This window comes from Sclerotinia sclerotiorum, genomic scaffold (assembly GCF_000146945.2).
Source record: "Sclerotinia sclerotiorum 1980 UF-70 scaffold_6 genomic scaffold, whole genome shotgun sequence".
In the NCBI taxonomy this organism is placed as follows: Eukaryota; Fungi; Ascomycota; class Leotiomycetes; order Helotiales; family Sclerotiniaceae; genus Sclerotinia; species Sclerotinia sclerotiorum.
In genome coordinates, this window is record NW_001820830.1 from 220730 (window position 1) to 237847 (window position 17118).

At 41.4% G+C, this 17118-nt stretch overlaps 7 protein-coding genes across 7 annotated transcripts; 2 read left to right on the forward strand and 5 right to left on the reverse strand.

Moving 5' to 3' along the window:
* Nucleotides 1-375: 375 nt before the first annotated feature.
* SS1G_04910 (hypothetical protein) lies at nt 376-3737 on the reverse strand (the record flags this gene model as incomplete). The annotated part of the gene is made up of 10 exons (XM_001593433.1): nt 376-406; nt 675-1021; nt 1092-1443; nt 1511-1876; nt 1976-2084; nt 2215-2412; nt 2980-3031; nt 3081-3232; nt 3289-3435; nt 3521-3737. The coding sequence occupies 10 exons, from the start codon at nt 3735-3737 to the stop codon at nt 376-378; spliced, it is 1971 nt and encodes a 656-aa protein (XP_001593483.1).
* Nucleotides 3738-4756: 1019 nt separating this feature from the next.
* On the reverse strand, nt 4757-5067 carry SS1G_04911 (predicted protein; the record flags this gene model as incomplete). The annotated part of the gene is made up of 2 exons (XM_001593434.1): nt 4757-4975; nt 5011-5067. 2 exons carry the CDS (start codon nt 5065-5067, stop codon nt 4757-4759), a joined length of 276 nt encoding a protein of 91 aa, XP_001593484.1.
* A 227-nt stretch (nt 5068-5294) lies between these two features.
* Nucleotides 5295-7111, reverse strand: SS1G_04912 (predicted protein; the record flags this gene model as incomplete). The annotated part of the gene is made up of 5 exons (XM_001593435.1): nt 5295-5537; nt 5799-6031; nt 6324-6483; nt 6643-6706; nt 7080-7111. The coding sequence occupies 5 exons, from the start codon at nt 7109-7111 to the stop codon at nt 5295-5297; spliced, it is 732 nt and encodes a 243-aa protein (XP_001593485.1).
* A 1667-nt stretch (nt 7112-8778) lies between these two features.
* SS1G_04913 (hypothetical protein) lies at nt 8779-10893 on the reverse strand (the record flags this gene model as incomplete). The annotated part of the gene is made up of 4 exons (XM_001593436.1): nt 8779-8831; nt 8937-8992; nt 9231-9524; nt 9575-10893. 4 exons carry the CDS (start codon nt 10891-10893, stop codon nt 8779-8781), a joined length of 1722 nt encoding a protein of 573 aa, XP_001593486.1.
* Nucleotides 10894-13523: 2630 nt separating this feature from the next.
* SS1G_04914 (hypothetical protein) lies at nt 13524-14729 on the reverse strand (the record flags this gene model as incomplete). Its single annotated transcript, XM_001593437.1, has 4 exons — nt 13524-13972; nt 14026-14491; nt 14566-14611; nt 14671-14729. The coding sequence occupies 4 exons, from the start codon at nt 14727-14729 to the stop codon at nt 13524-13526; spliced, it is 1020 nt and encodes a 339-aa protein (XP_001593487.1).
* A 1125-nt stretch (nt 14730-15854) lies between these two features.
* Nucleotides 15855-16304, forward strand: SS1G_04915 (predicted protein; the record flags this gene model as incomplete). Its single annotated transcript, XM_001593438.1, has 2 exons — nt 15855-15857; nt 16173-16304. The coding sequence occupies 2 exons, from the start codon at nt 15855-15857 to the stop codon at nt 16302-16304; spliced, it is 135 nt and encodes a 44-aa protein (XP_001593488.1).
* Nucleotides 16305-16697: 393 nt separating this feature from the next.
* On the forward strand, nt 16698-16850 carry SS1G_04916 (predicted protein; the record flags this gene model as incomplete). The annotated part of the gene is made up of 1 exon (XM_001593439.1): nt 16698-16850. The coding sequence occupies one exon, from the start codon at nt 16698-16700 to the stop codon at nt 16848-16850; it is 153 nt and encodes a 50-aa protein (XP_001593489.1).
* Between the last annotated feature and the right edge of the window lie 268 nt (nt 16851-17118).

Consider the following 17118-nt stretch of genomic DNA (forward strand, 5'->3'; position numbering starts at 1 on the left):
GTTTTGATAATGGATACTTGAATATTTTTATACATCTTCTTTTTTCTCTCTCTGGGATTATGACATCATATTATGGTAAGTGGAACTAAAGAATAGGAGTGTGGGAAGTGAATATGGAACCTCTAGGGTGTGCTTCAAGCTGGAGAAACAGCTACGCTTTTTTTTTTTTCCTTTTTTGGAAATTTATATTTTAATCACTCAAGATCTGTTGCAGACCTGCCCAAGTTGAAATCTCTAATATTTGAAATTCTTACATTATCAGACTTCGCTGGTCAGTGATTTCCGGAATGATTAATTAATGAGCTTTATATCCAAAGACACTGGAATCGTAAGTAATACAATAACGAAAAGGATAATGTTAAGTAGCTGTAAACTTCATACTCTCTCATTCATGTGCAATTTGGAACTGTATAATTAGTGAGGGTCTGTTAAAATATTCTCACAAAGTAAAAGTTGGTGGAGATTTATCATACCAGCTGGAAGCCAATAGCAACCATAATAGCTCCGAGAAACAGCGGAATTAGCTATAAATACTTTATAACCTGCGACTTGGGATCTAAACCTCATATTTACTCAACTACTACAGTCGCAAGTCCACTAAGAGCTGTATACACAAGTACAACAGGTTCCCACTCTCCCACTTTCCTGCTCTCTTCCTACAGTCTCAAACTCACTCACTAATTTTCAACCTCTCCCACCCCGCCAGCACCATCCCCTCCCCGCCATCACCCCCTCTCTCATTCTTTCTCTCCCTCTCCCTCGCCATATAACTCCCATACACTTGTCTCGCAAGTATAATCTTCTTCTCAGTGCGCGACAGCGAAGACGTAGCAATGGATTTATACATTCCTAGAAAGGGATACGCAAGGAGACCAAACATGCCTGATGCAGGTCCAGTGACTAGCCCCATTGCTCCTTTCGCCACTCCCTTTCCAAAACCGGCCCAGCCGCCTTCTTTAGCACCTTTGTAGGGCTTGGTGATTGTACCAGACAGACCGTCCATGAATCCGTAGCCGAAATTCTGCGAAGGAATTGTTAGCTCCAAAGAGTCAAAAACTATACCCAAGGAAGTAAAGAAGAGTTAGAACTACCTTTCCAGCTACAACACCACCACTTTTCCAATCCTTAACCTTGCCATGACCCCTTACCTCATCACCATACAACCTAGGCATGTGATGCAGACCCTCCGTCAAAGCCAACGGAAAATCCACCAGTGTAGCTTTTGGAACAACACCCACCATCTTTCCAAACCCCTTCCCAAAAGTCTTAGCTGCTTCCCTACCGCCCCCGCCGTTTTCTTTGCTTCGAAAGGCATTCGCGGGCCCGGTGAAGATCTCGCTGAAGCCAATGGTGAAGTCGGTCATAGTGCTGAGAAGAACCTGGGTCCCGGCTGATACTGGATCCCAGCGAAAATTTTCGATCGAGATTGGTTTAGGTTGGTACCTTGTGTTTGATTAGCGCGTGAAGCTTAATTAGGGATGGGATGATTTGCAAGGAAGATCAGGCTTACAGCTTCAAAAGCTTTGGGTCGATTTTCTTGTGCTCTACAAGTATGAAAGCAGCTTCATCGGATAGTTTGATGGTCTTTTTTGGTCCGTTCTTACTCTTACTACTGTATTGCCATACAGCAGCTTGATTGAGAAGGATGTCGCAGCGGAGGGTATCTACTGAAAGATTTGTGTGGAAGGATTGTACCGCCCTCTGAACACCACTTTCTTGTCTCATCCTCTGTGAGATTTCTACGGCTGCGCTCATTGCTGCGGTTGTTAAACAGTACTGAATAGCTTCTGTGAGATTGCCTTGGTTGAGAGATTTGTGATGGATAGGAAGTGGTCCTGCACCTGCTGCGGCGATCATTTGTCCCCAGAATGCTTGGCTAATCGAGATCAATCATCAGCTTAGTATATCATTCCAGAGTATTGACGACAAGAACATGGGTATTATCGAGACGTATGAAGGACGGAATGTAACTTACTCGCCAAAGAACGGAACAATGGCTGTTGGGCGTCCGTTGAGAAGACCGCATGCCGTGGTCCCAGCACCACCGTGATGTACAACGCAAGATACGTGCTTGAACAGCCATTCTTAAAAAGAGTCAGTCAGTTCAAGCCCTTCAAATACAGAAAAGATGCATGCCAATCTCACCGTGAGGGCAATCGCCTAGAAAAAGAATGTCTGGGTTGGCATGCTCGTTTAGGCTAGAACCTAGCTTACTCCAACCACGGGAGATAATTGCTCTTGTCCCGCAAGCTCGAACAGCTTCGATCAAGATATTAGTCAACTTCTCTGGGCTGTCAAGAACAATGCTACCGAAGCCAATATATACAGGCGGTGGACCACTTCTCAAGAAATTGTCTAGTTCCGCATCAGGGGTATAATCTGGTTCTCCTCTAAAGAAGAAACCGCACACGTCTTGATTGTGTTAGTCTTCTAACTGCACAAGAGAATGCGTCTTACCAATATAATTTGGCCAGTCAGCTGGCTTTGGGACAAATGCAGGTGACCAACAGTAGGTAAAGGGAATTTGAAGAGTGTCGCAAAGTAGAGGGCCCATTGTCATTGGTATTCGTTCGAGACTAAGGGACTTTTTGCGCCACATGTTTATAATATCAGAAAGTCTCAACACTCATTAGCACATCTTTCGACATCAGTCCCCAGCGAAGGTGTCTTACCCCTGCCAAGTCATGATCTCCACAAGCGCATAGGACAAGTAATTCGTAGTCCGTAAATCCGCATCTGACCGTTCAATATTGGCCAAAGGATGAGGAAATTCCCTTGTAGGGCTCCAAGGCATCGTAAACATTAAATGTAAAGGAATGCCCAAAGATTCTGCACAATGCACATGGGCAAAACTTGGTGGGTTGGCGATTATTGCTTCCGCAACAAACGGTATATTTGTTTCTGGATCTGGCTCGATGCAGGATCTCCAGCAGCCATCAAGCATAGTATAAACCATCTTGCGTTTCTGTGAGATCTCACCGCTCATGAATGTTTCGAATTTTGGGATTATTCCTGGATTTTTAACCATGTACTGTGAAATATCAATATAGAAGACAGAGGCATAGACAGAATTCACCTACGGCCATAAGGGATGCCGGATCTCCACCGATAGGGAAAAATTCTAACCCGGTCGCTTTAACGAAATCTTGGAAAACATCGTGCGTTGCAATTCTCACACGATGCCCTGCTGTTCGTAACGCGCTTCCCAAGGCAATGAATGGTTGAATGTCGCCTATGAAGATTTAGCCACGGATATGGAACCAGTATAGAGATAAAAACACGACTCACCTCTGCTACCGACGATTTGAATCACGATGTTCAAAAACGGTGACTTTGAGTTAGTAATATTGGGTGGGGTATAAGAATTTGGCTTTGCTGGAATTGGAATGGGTAGCTTCTCAGTGGCGATGAAATTTATGGCAACTCTCCCATCATCTTGAAAAAGGTCGATGTCAGTAATACATACTGTTTCCCAACCTATTGACTAATCAAAATATTGGAACAGAGAACTTCTCTTTACCTTGAGCAACAACACTCGTCTCGATGTTTGGACCAGACCCGCGAAACTCGTAGGCTGGCGGCTTCTCCCAATCGAAGTCTTCTGAAGTGTGTGAAGCATTGTCGGCTTCGTGGCAGCTGCCATTGGCAATAACCCCTTCGCTATCGTTATAGTGATCTGGTGCTACCTGTGCACTCTTTTGATACTCATGTTTCTCTCCACCTTTTCCCTTCTTCATGGTGAATAGCTTGGAAGGACCTGACAAGCTGCGACGGCAACAATACGGTGGCAAGCCTGGTTTGATATGATATCTGACAAACTGCGGCGCTGCTAGTTCTCTGATTGGATGAAGCAGTGTAAATAAGAGAGTTTGACTTCGATTACACGTGAAGAACTTATGTCTAGAATTGAAGCGGATGTGGGCGGTCAAACCTGGTCGACGTCCTCGGCAGGACCTTTGGTCGAAGTGTTCTCTCTTATATTAAACCCTTAATGGTGATGAGGTATCGATTATTGATGGGATATCGAATGCTTGCAGCGCAGAGATTTCTGCACATTTTTTCCTTAAAGATATCCATGACTCAAACTCAGTTTGGGGTGGTTCGCGGCTGTCGAGGCTGTGTCTCCGGTCCTTGAGCTTTCCCAGAAAATGGATTAGAAGTTATATTGACCATATCACTAGGCCCCAATCGGTATCAAATCCGATCCTAGTGATGTATTTATGTCCTTGAGAAAACTACCCCACCAGTTTAGCTTAGCATCCTGACGCACCTCGGGTTGCGGTTCCACATTTCGTACTCCGTCGGTTCTCATTGCCCCAATTCTAATTCTGAGCAGTAAAGTTCTGCACCGCACCACCACCAGAGACAATTTCTTTTCATCTCGATGGTACCATCGTTCATTTCCATCCTCGCTAATATGTTGACCTTACGCACGCAGCAACTTGACGCGTTTTCGAAGTCAAATCCACCTTATGAGACTCAGGCTTAGCAATATGCAGGGAACCTGAAGAAATCACCTTAAATCCCGCAGCGGGTGCATGGCTTGCAAGCAGAAGAAAATCAGGTCCCATCGCCCTTCATCTCAACTCCCTCAACCTCGGCGAATCCAATTGCACTTTCACCATGTCAACCCATCGTGGGTGCACATTGGAGTCTATCCGACCTCGAGCTATCAATTCGCACACGGCATTAACCAGTCTAAGCTGCAGCAACTTACCATTTAGGTGGAATGTGTGGCAGTACGTTATTCCCCAGATCACTTCCTCGCACGGCTTCCTTCTCCATGGGCTCCTTGACCTTGCCGGCTCACATCTCTCACGGAATCGCCAGAAAGGAAAGAAAGCTTATTGGCATTCTGCGATATTAAGACACACAATATAGTATCACAGGATCTTGCGTAGAAACGCTGAACATATTCACAAATTTGAAAGATATTGATTGGCATTGTCTCTTTTGCTTCGTGTAATTGACGTATCTAGTACCAGTTAGTATAATTTTCCTTCTACTGACAATGAGTGAAACCCGCTGTGTCTCAAACTTGCTCCCATACCCCGCACGCCATTCCATATTATCCCATCTTAGTCAAGACCATAAAGCCTTTAGGCTCTCCCTCAAGCTATCCCTCCCTCCGGATTCTTTTCTCAAGATGTTGATAAATTTCCGAAAGAACTTTATTGGGTAAATGAAGCATCTCTTTCTCATTTTCATTCGAGACGAGAAAGAAGCACAGATCCTGTTGCCCAAAAGTGACGCCACCCTTGAGGAGTGGTTAATTGGGTTCATATAATCATTCTTCAGGTCAACAGATCCAGAATTCTCTCGAATCGTTTACTTGGAGGCGTCTGCAATAAGTCGCAAAGTATTATTGCTCTCATCCGTGCCTCTGCTTTAGGAACTTGATACTTTTTAGCATAATCCCACCCATCGGCAAAAATTATAAGGGCAAAGATGCAGATGGCAGCTTCCAACAAATAAATCTTATAAGAGGACATAATACTGTTCGTATTTCGATGTATTATACCAATTGAGTACCAAATCTGAAACACGATTGTTTATTAGTATCAGTTCAAGCTGAGCAATCTTAAAAATTGTTGCGGTACCTTTGGTGGTTGGAATGAATGCAGTGACTGTTATCGCTGTCGAGAAAACGAGGGGTAAAGAAAGAAGTAAAGTTACCTCTTGAGGTTTTTATAATTAATTTGAAAGTCAAAAGTGTGTGATCGCGGGGCTCGTCCCATCGGTAGCCTAGTCATAAGCTCTGCAACGGACTCCAGCTAAGATTATGGTTTAACACAAACAAGCAAGACGTCCTCATGGCTATATTTCAATAGGTTCCAATTTTTGGCGGCTGTTAGGATGGAAGACAAAGCCTTGTGATTGAATCCGAAAAATTCTGATAGCTTGAAACCGTTATGATTGCCCTTGGATTTGCGAGCTTGACTAAAGTTGAACATGTGAATACGATACTTGCCTTTTGAACTAAAATTATATCGAAACTTTTCTTGCAGGAGGTCAGAAGGTAGCTGGAAACCTTCAAACATCCAAGTGCAAGTATTATGGATCGCAGCTCACGAAGCAATAAAGCTTCATCTGATATGTTTAGTTTCGATGTTGCTTGATTTTGCCTAAAGTGGAAGAGCTGGATGATAGACAACTTGTTGCCAGTATATTCCAACCTATTTGATTATTTGACTCTATGATCACTAATTTATGATGAAATTAGCGAGAGAGCCACTCCGAAGGGGATAGACACAGTCCTTCGAATTATTTGACAATAGCCTTAAATAGTCTCAAACTACGTTAACCTTGACACTTGTTCTGACCTTCCAATATTTGAATCGTTCTCATATTAATGTTTGAATGTCCAGAAATTTCTCGAACATGAAATCCATTAAAACACTTCACCGAACAAATATCCGTTAACAGCTGAATAGGACTACCTGGTGGACATATGATAGTCGTCCTGAAGTCGGGGGAATCCCCCTACAATAGGGCTTTTAACAAATGCAGTTAATTTAACGAATGGCGAGAAGTATTTCACAGAGAAGAATATCATCACCACGACTTAGTTCTCAGTCGAGAATATATGCGAACAAGTATTTATGATATAGTGTTTCCACAAGGAGACTAATCTAAATCAACCCAATTAGTCTTCGCGTGAAAAATCTCCTCAATAAGTGTTATATCAAAGAGTGCTTCTAATAAACTAAGCGTTTCTAATAAGTTGATTGTTTCCAAGGAAATGAGCGTTTTCAATGAGATTAATGTTCCTAATAAATCGAGTGTTTCTAGTAAGCTGATTGTTTTTATTGAAACGAGTGTTTTTAATGAACTGAATGTGTTTATTTGTGACCAAAAGGGTGTTTATAGACCAGCAATTGTATTTAACTTAGAATCTACAGGTGAAGAGCACCTGTAGATGGGGATAGCTACTCTATATATACACAAATGAATGGCCTAGCCGCAATGGCTAGGCAAAAAGAAGTCATATTTATTCCTCCAATGATCTTACTTTACCGATAACCATTGATACCTAGTACTTGTCCGGATCTGATCCTCAGGTCACCTAAATCGCATACTAATCTCGAGTAATCGTATCATGTGTGGACATGGTTAATGTACCTGAGGTTTCTTATATAATAAAGGTGGGAGGAAAGCAGGGATTTCCGTCACATTATTAAAATGATTATTTATAACAAAAGAATAAACTCATTTTTTTTAATTATTATAATTTCAAAATTAAAAAAGATATACAATTTATTTTCAATTAATTTTACATATAAGCTATTTCAAGTTTTAATAATTTAATAATTTATTTATAAATCCTATTGTCACAATTCATTAATTCACGTGACCTCGAGGACCTTTTGGACCTTAGGGTCCTAGAGGTCCTCAAAAGATGATATAGGGTATATAAACATTCATTTAGTCTCGTAGTTAAGGAGCTTCGTGCTCAACTTAGTTATCAATTAGTTTACCTACATTCTACTTGATCTAGTAACGACTTCACTTCCAAGTGAATACCAGTGATAAAGCCTTAACCTACAACTACCAACCAGACGAAACCTTAGGCAGCCGCTGCCTTTAGTACAGTATCGTTACACCTATCCAAGTTAAAACCTCAAAATTCAACTTTTAATTTCTCAATTAATAAAATCGCGAAAAATCTGAAATTTTCAGAATCGTTTTATATTTATATAATAATATTATAATTAGAATTTTAGTTAATTTTATTCATTAATTGTGAAAATATCAATAGGTACAAATCACGATTTTTGGTGTTAAAGGGTGGCCGAGATTAGGTGGTGGCCGAGAAGTGGGGTACTAGACTTATATTAAACTCTTATTCTCTTTTATTCTTTTGTCTTCTTACTCTCTCTCTCATTCTTACTCATTTACATCCAATCGCTCATTCTCATTCTCATTTATTTACTTTTTTCTTATTTTATCTTATTTTATCTATTTATTCTTTTTTTTTTCTTTCTCGATATCATTTTAAATTCCACTCTTCAAGTTACTCCTATCTCTATCTCACATATAGACACATAAACCAGACACTCCTACCCTCCTATCCACACACACCCACCCACCCAAACAAATTCCACATCCCATCCCATTCAAAATAAACCCACCTCTTCCCACCTACGCATAACATCAAAATACATCCAACCATTTTCCCCCTTCCCCTCCTCCTTCACTTCCCTCCTTCCATTTCCTATTTCCCCTTTCCCCTTCTCATCATACTCTTATTCTCCTTCATATCCACATTCACATCCACACCCCATCTAAAGCACAACCTCCAAAACCACAAAACCACAAACACCCCCCCACCCCCCTCCCCCCCCAAACCACTCTCTCCCTCTCTCCCTCTCTTCCATTGCCAAGATATCAAGATATTGAGATATTAAGACATCAATATAGAAACAGCTAGACTAGCGAGTGACGCGTAAAAAGTAAGCGATCCATCCAAGTAACCTTACGAACAAATCTGAAAACCACCATGACAAAAAACAGTCACACAACACAGGCATTTCACAAGTCACAAAATCACAGAATCACAAAATCAAAAGAACCAAAAACTTAATTGACATTCGATAACATTACAACCATTCAATTCAAATTTCTGTTTCTCGAGGAAAGAAAAACTCCATTCGCCCGAAGTAAATTTTTTCCCCTTCAACTCCAGTCCAATCCATTTCGTTTCCAGGAGACCAAAAAGTCCCAAATATTTTAAGAAAAGGAAATGAATGAATTGAATGAGTAAAATCAAATATCCCATCACCACACCCTACCATGCGCGAAACCCAACCATGTCTCAGAACCAAAACCTCCTTTCAGTTAGAGTACATGTATGCATATACGTTTTGTTGAACCAGTCCTGGTAAACAATAAAATAACCACCGATCCTCCCCAGCGCCGAAAGTATGGTTACATACCCCCACCATGTATGCACATTTTAATCGTAAATTGAATAGAATCCGGGACTTGGACTCTGTCAAAAATTAAGTGTAAGAGAAAAATATGTATAAGCGGAATGAAGATCATACCTGTAAGCTAGAAGAATTCTCCTTCGATTCCAGCTCCAGATGATGTACGAAAGAAAATCGAGAAGTAATCTATGATACAAATTATTTTTGTGTAGAGGAGCATATTCGTGAATCCAACATTTTCGAATTCATCAAGGTACCCTAGCGTGACACATCGTTTGAAGCCATGAATCATAGATTTACTGCATGGCGGGATTTTGAGATGGTTGCATTCCAGCCATACCATATGGATTTTGAGCTTGATGCATTTGTGGCATCTCTTCGTAAATTTGTGGAACAAATGCCGCGATACCTTGTTGAATACCAATGGGAGTATCCTTATGAGCCAAAAGCATGGTTCTAAGTTGAATAATTTCGTGACCCATTTGTTGGATTCTTTGTTGTAGAGCCTCATTTTCGTTGGTGTAGGTATCAACTTTCTGTTGTAAGTTGTTGAGCCATTGCTTCTTACGCTGTCTACACTTAAGAGCAGCAACTCTGAAAATTAATTAGCATGAAAGATCACATGTCATGAAGGAAAAACTAACCTGTTTCGTTCAAGGAAACTCTTCCGTTTCTCATCATCTGTTTCAGGTTTCTTGGGTTTGCCGTTGTTGTTGTTGTCTTCATTCTCTTCAAAATCACCTTGATCATCCATGTTATCTAGGTCTTCATTTGTAAATTCTTCATTCTTCATATCATCATCCCTTTTTGAAGCGTTACTGCCCCCCTTGGTCCTTTTGTTATTCTTTGGTGGAGTCTTGTTGGCGCTTGCCTTTCGCTTTGTGGTTGCTCTCTTCTTTGACTGACTACCATTTCCGTTCATGTCATTCTCATAACCAATGCTATTGCCATTGCTCACCGGACTCGATGAGTTTGAGTTTACGGAATTGTTCCTGTCTCTCGAATCCATAGGATGGCCATTCATTACAGATGGGTCGTTTGATCGACCAGCCATTTGACCATTGACTTGCATAGGGTTCATAGGGTTCATCTGTTGGTTCAAAGTTTGTTGATTTCGATTTAGTAACAATTTTTGTGTGGAGGCCTGTGCTTGTCGTGGTTGACCCAGGGCAATGTTGTAATGTGGCGAAGCATCCCGAGATGATGCCGAAGCTTGATTAGCCAACATATGAAGGCTCTGGGCTGCAGTGTAATCACCACCCCCAGGGTAGTTCGACATGTCATTACGATTACCTTCGGTCAGCTGTTGAGGTTGGGAAGTAATGTTCATATCTCTCTTTTGCTCATTAAGACTAGCGGCAACTTGACGTTGACGGATTTCGGAAGCAGTCCGCTGAAAGTCTGCCGTTCCAGGTGTTGCGACAATGCCACTGCTATACATTCCAATTCCTGGACTTGCTATTCCTCCCATGAGTGAACTTGAATTCAATGAGTATGGATTACCAGGGCTTAGAACATTCCCTGGTGATGGTAGGATTCTTTCATGCCTTAAAGCAGATTCCATTGGAGTGAAACCCCTCGGACCTTCAATCATATTATGATCCCCAGAGAAGTAATCGTCGGCAGGTTCTTTTGGACCAGCGAGCATATTGGGACTCAATGGACCCGACCGTAATCCTTCCATATTACTAAAGCCAGGTGAAGATCCAGATTGTAAAGCTTGAATCGAAGGTAGTAAGGTACCACCAGGAGTTTTGGCTGGATTGAGTTTCGCAGGACCACCTCCGAATTGAGAATCGAAAGGATTTTCTTCTTCTTCAAGTTTATTACACCGTTTTGCAATATAATCGCTCACTTCATTGCGCGACGGCACGGGTGGATTTGGGAGTGGACGGCTTGTCTCTAACAGTACAGGCTTTACTGTGGCATCTGATATTATTGAATCGGCTGCTGAAGAAAGCATGTTAGTTCTTTAGTCATTAATGTGTAGCATATCATTGTGGATGAAGAGGTATAAGGATGTAAGTAAGAGAACGGAATTGGATAGATGAAGTTGAATGGAACTGAAGTAAAGGATTGAAGTCAATTAAATGGAATGCTTGCCTGAAGGTTTAAAATTATCATCATTTATAGGACTGTCGATCTTCTGTGAAAAGGACACCATGATGGGAAAGGAAAGAGGAATGACCACCAAGAAGACGTAGCAGGTGTGAGACGATGCAATGAATTGCGTTCAAGGTAGCGTAGTGTAGCTGGCTGGATAGATGATGGAGCTTCTTACAGTATTGATTGTCCTTTACACGACGATGACGATGATGACGAAAGTGGTGTAGATTTTATACCGGCAGAGCAGATAGCGTGTGTAGATTAGGGTATAGTTGTATGGGCGTATAAGTGTATGGTTAGGTTGGATTGAGGTTCGCAGTACTGTACCTAGTACTTTCAGCACTGTAGGAATGTAATTCTTGGTTTGGGTGGTGATGTGGAGTTGGAATTATTCCTTGAAGCTCGAGCCGTTAAAAGAGAAGATATTCCCCAATTCCCAGCCTTTGCTCCGTTTATTGAATGATTATTGGATTTCGAAAGTTTAAAGTGATCGATCTTCAATTAAGATGGTTGGTTTGATGTAAGATGTGTGTGCGCGCGTGTGCCTGTGTGTTGTGTGTTGTGCTGTGTTGTGTTGTATTGCGTTGGGTTGCTTTTTGCTTTTTGCTTTTTGCTTTTTGCTTTTTGCGCTATTGCTATTATTATTGCTGCTTCACTGTGTGCTTTCGCGACTCTGGATACCTTCTATCTTGATCAAGCTGGATGGACGGATTTGGCTGTGGATTCAGATGAGAAACAAGATTTGAATGATGTCAGAATCTTGAAAAAGGAGGGTACGTACCTATTTTAGATGATAGATGGATATAAAGACGCGGGGGGGGAGAATAACTTTTAGGAAGAATTACTCCCAAGGTTACTATTCTTCTTCCTTTCCTTTTCTTTCTTTTTGATTAATAAGTAGAAAATCAATCAATCAATCAATCAATCAAATCTATCTGACGGGGTACCGATATTCTTTCTTTCTTCCCTCAAACCTTCAAAGATTCGAAGGCTTGATAATTAGCGGTGACGTAACCTTTTCGATGGATTCGATTGCGAAAAGCGTGAAAATTGCAGATTGCGGCCGGTCGTCTTGAAAAAGGAAGCCGTTTCCTCTTAATAAAAGTCGGTCGAAAACTTCAAAATTCCTTTATTCAAATAGGTAGGTAGAGAGTACTGGCTAGGTAATTATCAATTATCAATTTCATCAATAATCCACCTCTCGAGGAAATTCTCTTCAAATGAATCAATCTCCAGATCGGTAAATGAGGCTCTGCCTTTTATTTTTATCTCGAGATAAGGTTTTTAGAATGATATCGATTATTCGAGGCTGTTTATGCTTCTTTTTTCTTTTTCGGCTTCGAGTTCTCTCTCTTTTGGCGTTCGTGACTTTGGTGGAAAAATAATTGTGCAGGAGAAAAAAACGATGACGAAAGATGATGACGCTGACTCTTGTTTTGATTTGGAAGAGAGTGCTTTCAACTAGCGTGGGCTTTAAAGCCATGTCCCACTCCATTTTCAGCCAATAACCGGGCTTCGTCTCTGATTAAATCCATTGTGTCAATGTGAGCTCTAGTCCATTTTCGTCAGCAGCATCTCCTTGATTAGAAAGAAAAAATGTGAGAAAAAGGTGAAGAGTACGGTAGACGATAAAGTATTTCAATTACATCAACATTCATTCCACACCTAATCAATAATCAATAGGATCAGGTAAGCCGAGGTTTTCAATATTTCCAAGCGAATCCTTTTGCCAAGATGGTTAAACATATCAGACAAAGTCAATGCATTCAACTCACTTAACTCACTGTGGTCATTGTGATGGGTGTACGGGAGTAATGTTTGAGAAAATCTCTCGAGTCTGGTATTCTTTTGCTTTTCCTTAATATTTGATGTACGAGTATTCCACATTTGTTGATATCGATCCTCTATGGATACACAGCAATTTACCCATTTCTCAGAATCAGTTCAGTCTACCTAGTAGATTTATTAATTGGGTGTTTGTGTTCTAGTGTTGGGTCGCTATCTTTTCGTGTGGTAGGCAATTCCGCGCCAACTACGGTATACCATTACAAACGGAGAATCCAATATTCGAAGCGTAGGCGTAGAATTGAGTACAGAGGTACTTTGAATACTAGCTTCTATCAACAAATTGACTTGCTTACGGAGTACTCGATATCGACCAATCAAATAAGGTTATGTAATCTACAAACATAGTTCAAAGGATTGCTTTTTACTCATGTCCATTCATGCTTGTATCATCCAAGTCACAAATCACGAATTTGCCTTTTCATCTCCCAATGACCTTCATTTTTGATGCCAGAATTATTACTCTGTACAGTTAATTCACTGCAGTGCTGCACAGCGGGTAAAAAGGATCTTCCCCTCCTGATTAATGCGGTACCGCACTATAATTAATATATGTACCTAGGTACATCAACTTAACTCACCGGACCAACCTCCGATCTCCGAAAAATCCCAAGTACCTGTATCCAATTCAATTGTGGGGCATCAAAGTTTCGCTGCATTTCCTCCACCCTTACTAATAATACCTCGAATCCTAAACCCGTGACGAGGTGTATGAATTTTAATCTTTACTCCATCTTTCGTGTGAGACTCTATGATAATCTCTTGCGATGAAAGTCCTACTAATGTCCCCTTATCCTTATTATTCATTCCAGTATCAATTGGCCAGACTTCAACTTCCTGTCCCTTTTGAAGCCCGGTAGGATCTAGAGCATCCACTATCTCATCCATCTCCACAAAGTCCGATGTCGACACTATTTTAATCGCTTCGGATCCTAGGAGTCTTCTAGCTTTTGGAACCTTCTTTGCAGCTAATCGAGTTGTCTTATCAAACCTCGCTATCCATGCAAACGTTTTAGGGAATTGTTGGTGTGAAATATAGTCTTCTGATAATGCACCAGGCATTGTGGTTAACCAATGGAATGGCCACACAGCTATATTTCATAGTTAGCATGGAACTATCATGACAATCTTCATGTCGTCATACCTTCAATATCCGATAATGTTGGACTTGAAGTTTTAAGTATCCAATCTCGATCATCCGAAAAAAAGGTATTCTCCATGAATTCGAAGGCTCCTCTCAAAGCAGCCAGAGCTTCAGGTCTTCCTCTAGCAAGACTATTTTTCTCCCAGCTCCTGCCAGTATAATTCTCTCGATCGGAAGTGAACTTGGGATCATTCATCAATGGTAAGTTCGTTGGTATCAACTGTGCTGCTCGTGAGAACAAACCATCGACAGTCCAAAATTCAAGAAGTTTTTCAATCGCCGTATGATCAGGTGAAGATGTTGACGACGCTGATATTTGGGGATAATCGGGATAGAGCTTCTCAAGCTTTTTAAGAATCAATCGTGTATCATTGTATATGTTACGACCAATAACAACGATAGGTATGCGACGGTACTTGGTACCTAAAGCTTCAATATCAGGCCTGGGCATGATCATACCTTGAAGCTGTTATTCAGATATCAACACTATTCCTTGAATAATTTCTCATGACTTGAACAGATAGATAATCAAAGACTTACACATTCTGCATATGGAATCCCTCGAAGATTCAAATACCATACGATTCTATTCAAATATTAACATGAGTTCGAATTTCATCAAAACAGAAAGGAACGTGTACACACCTCTTAGCAAATGGCGAGGATCTGTAATGATATAAAATGATCTCTGGATTTTGTGTCATCTTGGTGATTGAGAGGAACGAGGAACAATGAAATTAATTCTATAATATGTGTAAGAATAATAGATGAATATGAGAGTGTTACAACGGGTAACATATTTCCGTATCACATGACTAATCACAGGATCAAAGCTATCATGTGACTGGCTCTAATCAATCTAGTTAGAGCCTCTAGAGCCAGCAGCTCTAGAGAATCTAATTAGAGCCACTAGAGCCAGAACACGAAGGCCTATATAATCAAGATGGATTTCCTTTGTATAGAGCTTCGTGCTCAAGATCAAGATCAATCATTTAGTATACTCTACTATTAGTTACGAATTGCATCATTGTCATTACTTAAGTCCCTGCTTGACGCCTAGTTATAAACCACCTCGAGAGCCTAGAGCACTTCCACGTGATCTAGACGGCAAACCTCGTAACAAGAGAGTAAGAAGAATAATTATTAAGAAGTAGTAATTGAGAGAGAGAGAGATGAAAAAGAGAAAATGAAATTTTTATATAATAAAAGTTTTAAATATTAAATTTAAATAATAATACTATTATTTATAATCTCAGTCGTGGTGCTTGCCCCCCCCTGAGTTTAGCGGCCGCCGCATCAGGCAACGTGCGTGCACGAGCCCAGCCGCCGCTTTCAACATCTATAAGAATCGCGCTCCTCTCTCCTCGATCTTCTGTCTCTTTAGTTCTCTTCCAACACCTCCTTGTTCGGTCATTCAGACTTGACTTGCATTGTAAGTCCCTTCCCATACCGCCCCACATCGAATCTCCACTTACATCGGTCTTGCCACAGCTGAAAAACGTCGACGGCATTACCCATCTCAAATCACAAATCTCGATTTACTACCTTGAACTCGATGCCCTTTGGCTGTTATGATGACGATCAATCAACTGACTCGCATTCTACTAGCCGAGTTACGAAGGAGACAATAGTTCGGCTTTCCATTCTCACCAGCGCATTGTTGCGATCACCACAACAATCACTTCAGTAAGCCCAACTGCAGTACTCTTACCCTGGGGCCTGGTTGCTTTCACTGCAATTTGGCCAATCAAAGAAATGCTTCATTATAGCATGGGGTGCCCCTGCTGTCTCACTGCGCTATGGATAGCTTATGTGCTAAAGGAAGGATCATGGTAAGTTTCTGCACGGCGAAATAATTGTGTGAACGAAGTGAATGACTTCAATTTAAATTACTACTGTAATAAAGAACTAAGCGAACGCGAAAGAGACTAGCTCTTTTAGTAAGTCTATATAAGACTTACTACTTTCAATATGTAGCTAACTCTTTAGACAGAATACAATTAGACATACAGGACCTACGTAATCCGTGGGTGCTACGTCTTCCGTATCCTTCTCGTACCAACAATAATGATGTGTATAGTCTGTCTTTGACTGGGGTTGATTTGTGATGAGAGCAACCTATATTTACTATATACTGCAATCTCCAGAGTATCGACGACGAAACGCTGGCGGTTCGAGGTCTGGGTCGCTCCATGGGTATCTACAAGGGGACAGGCCGTATGACCTCGGAACAAGCTCTATTTAGAGCTGTCATATCAGAAGGATGGACCTCATATTGAGCTGGGAAGGATCATCAGCTCAATATCCTGCTACTGAAGGGATATTGTATTGACGCCAGAGCGGATATACGATCATCTGGAGCTGCATAGTCTCGTTTCTACAAAGGGAAGGTTCTATTTACATACTGTCACCGACGATCGCGAAATAACGCCGAGATTGGTCAATTGTGAACATGTGGAGTGGGAATCTACAAGATAGGCGCATTCCACACTGAGAATGCAAGGTTAATGACGTTAGCCCGGCGACGTTAGGGACACGTCTTGCGCGAAGGGGTCTGTGTCGGGACCGAGGTGTTTGTATATTGAGAGTGCACGGAAGCTTGTAGAGGGCAGCTCTCCTAGCTATCAGAATCAAGCTACCATTGCGAATTCGACAAATATTGATTTCTCGGAATGGCAATCAACCAAACAATTTTAATGGCACGAGTCAAAGTACATGCTGAGGCCCACAACGAAGTCCAATTTACCTTCTTACCCATTGCATCCTCCCCTGACCATACTCCCGATAGCACTGGTGACAAGTGGGCTTGTCTTGGTCTTTCCTGACCCCTCACTATGCATTGCCCAATCGCAAAAATGCCTCACAATAGTGATGTATCTGCTTGGTTGCTCAGCTGTGTTGCGAATCGCCTCAGTGTAAAGCAAAAGAATTCGGGCAAGCTTTCCGTATTACAAGATGAGTGATATGCGGTGTATACCTTGACTTGGGCTGATTTATGATGAGATAGACTGATCGCTATCATAGACCCTGTAGTCTATTGTGGACTTCAAACGGACGGCCAGAAGCTGCGAGCACTTGAACTGTATATTGGCG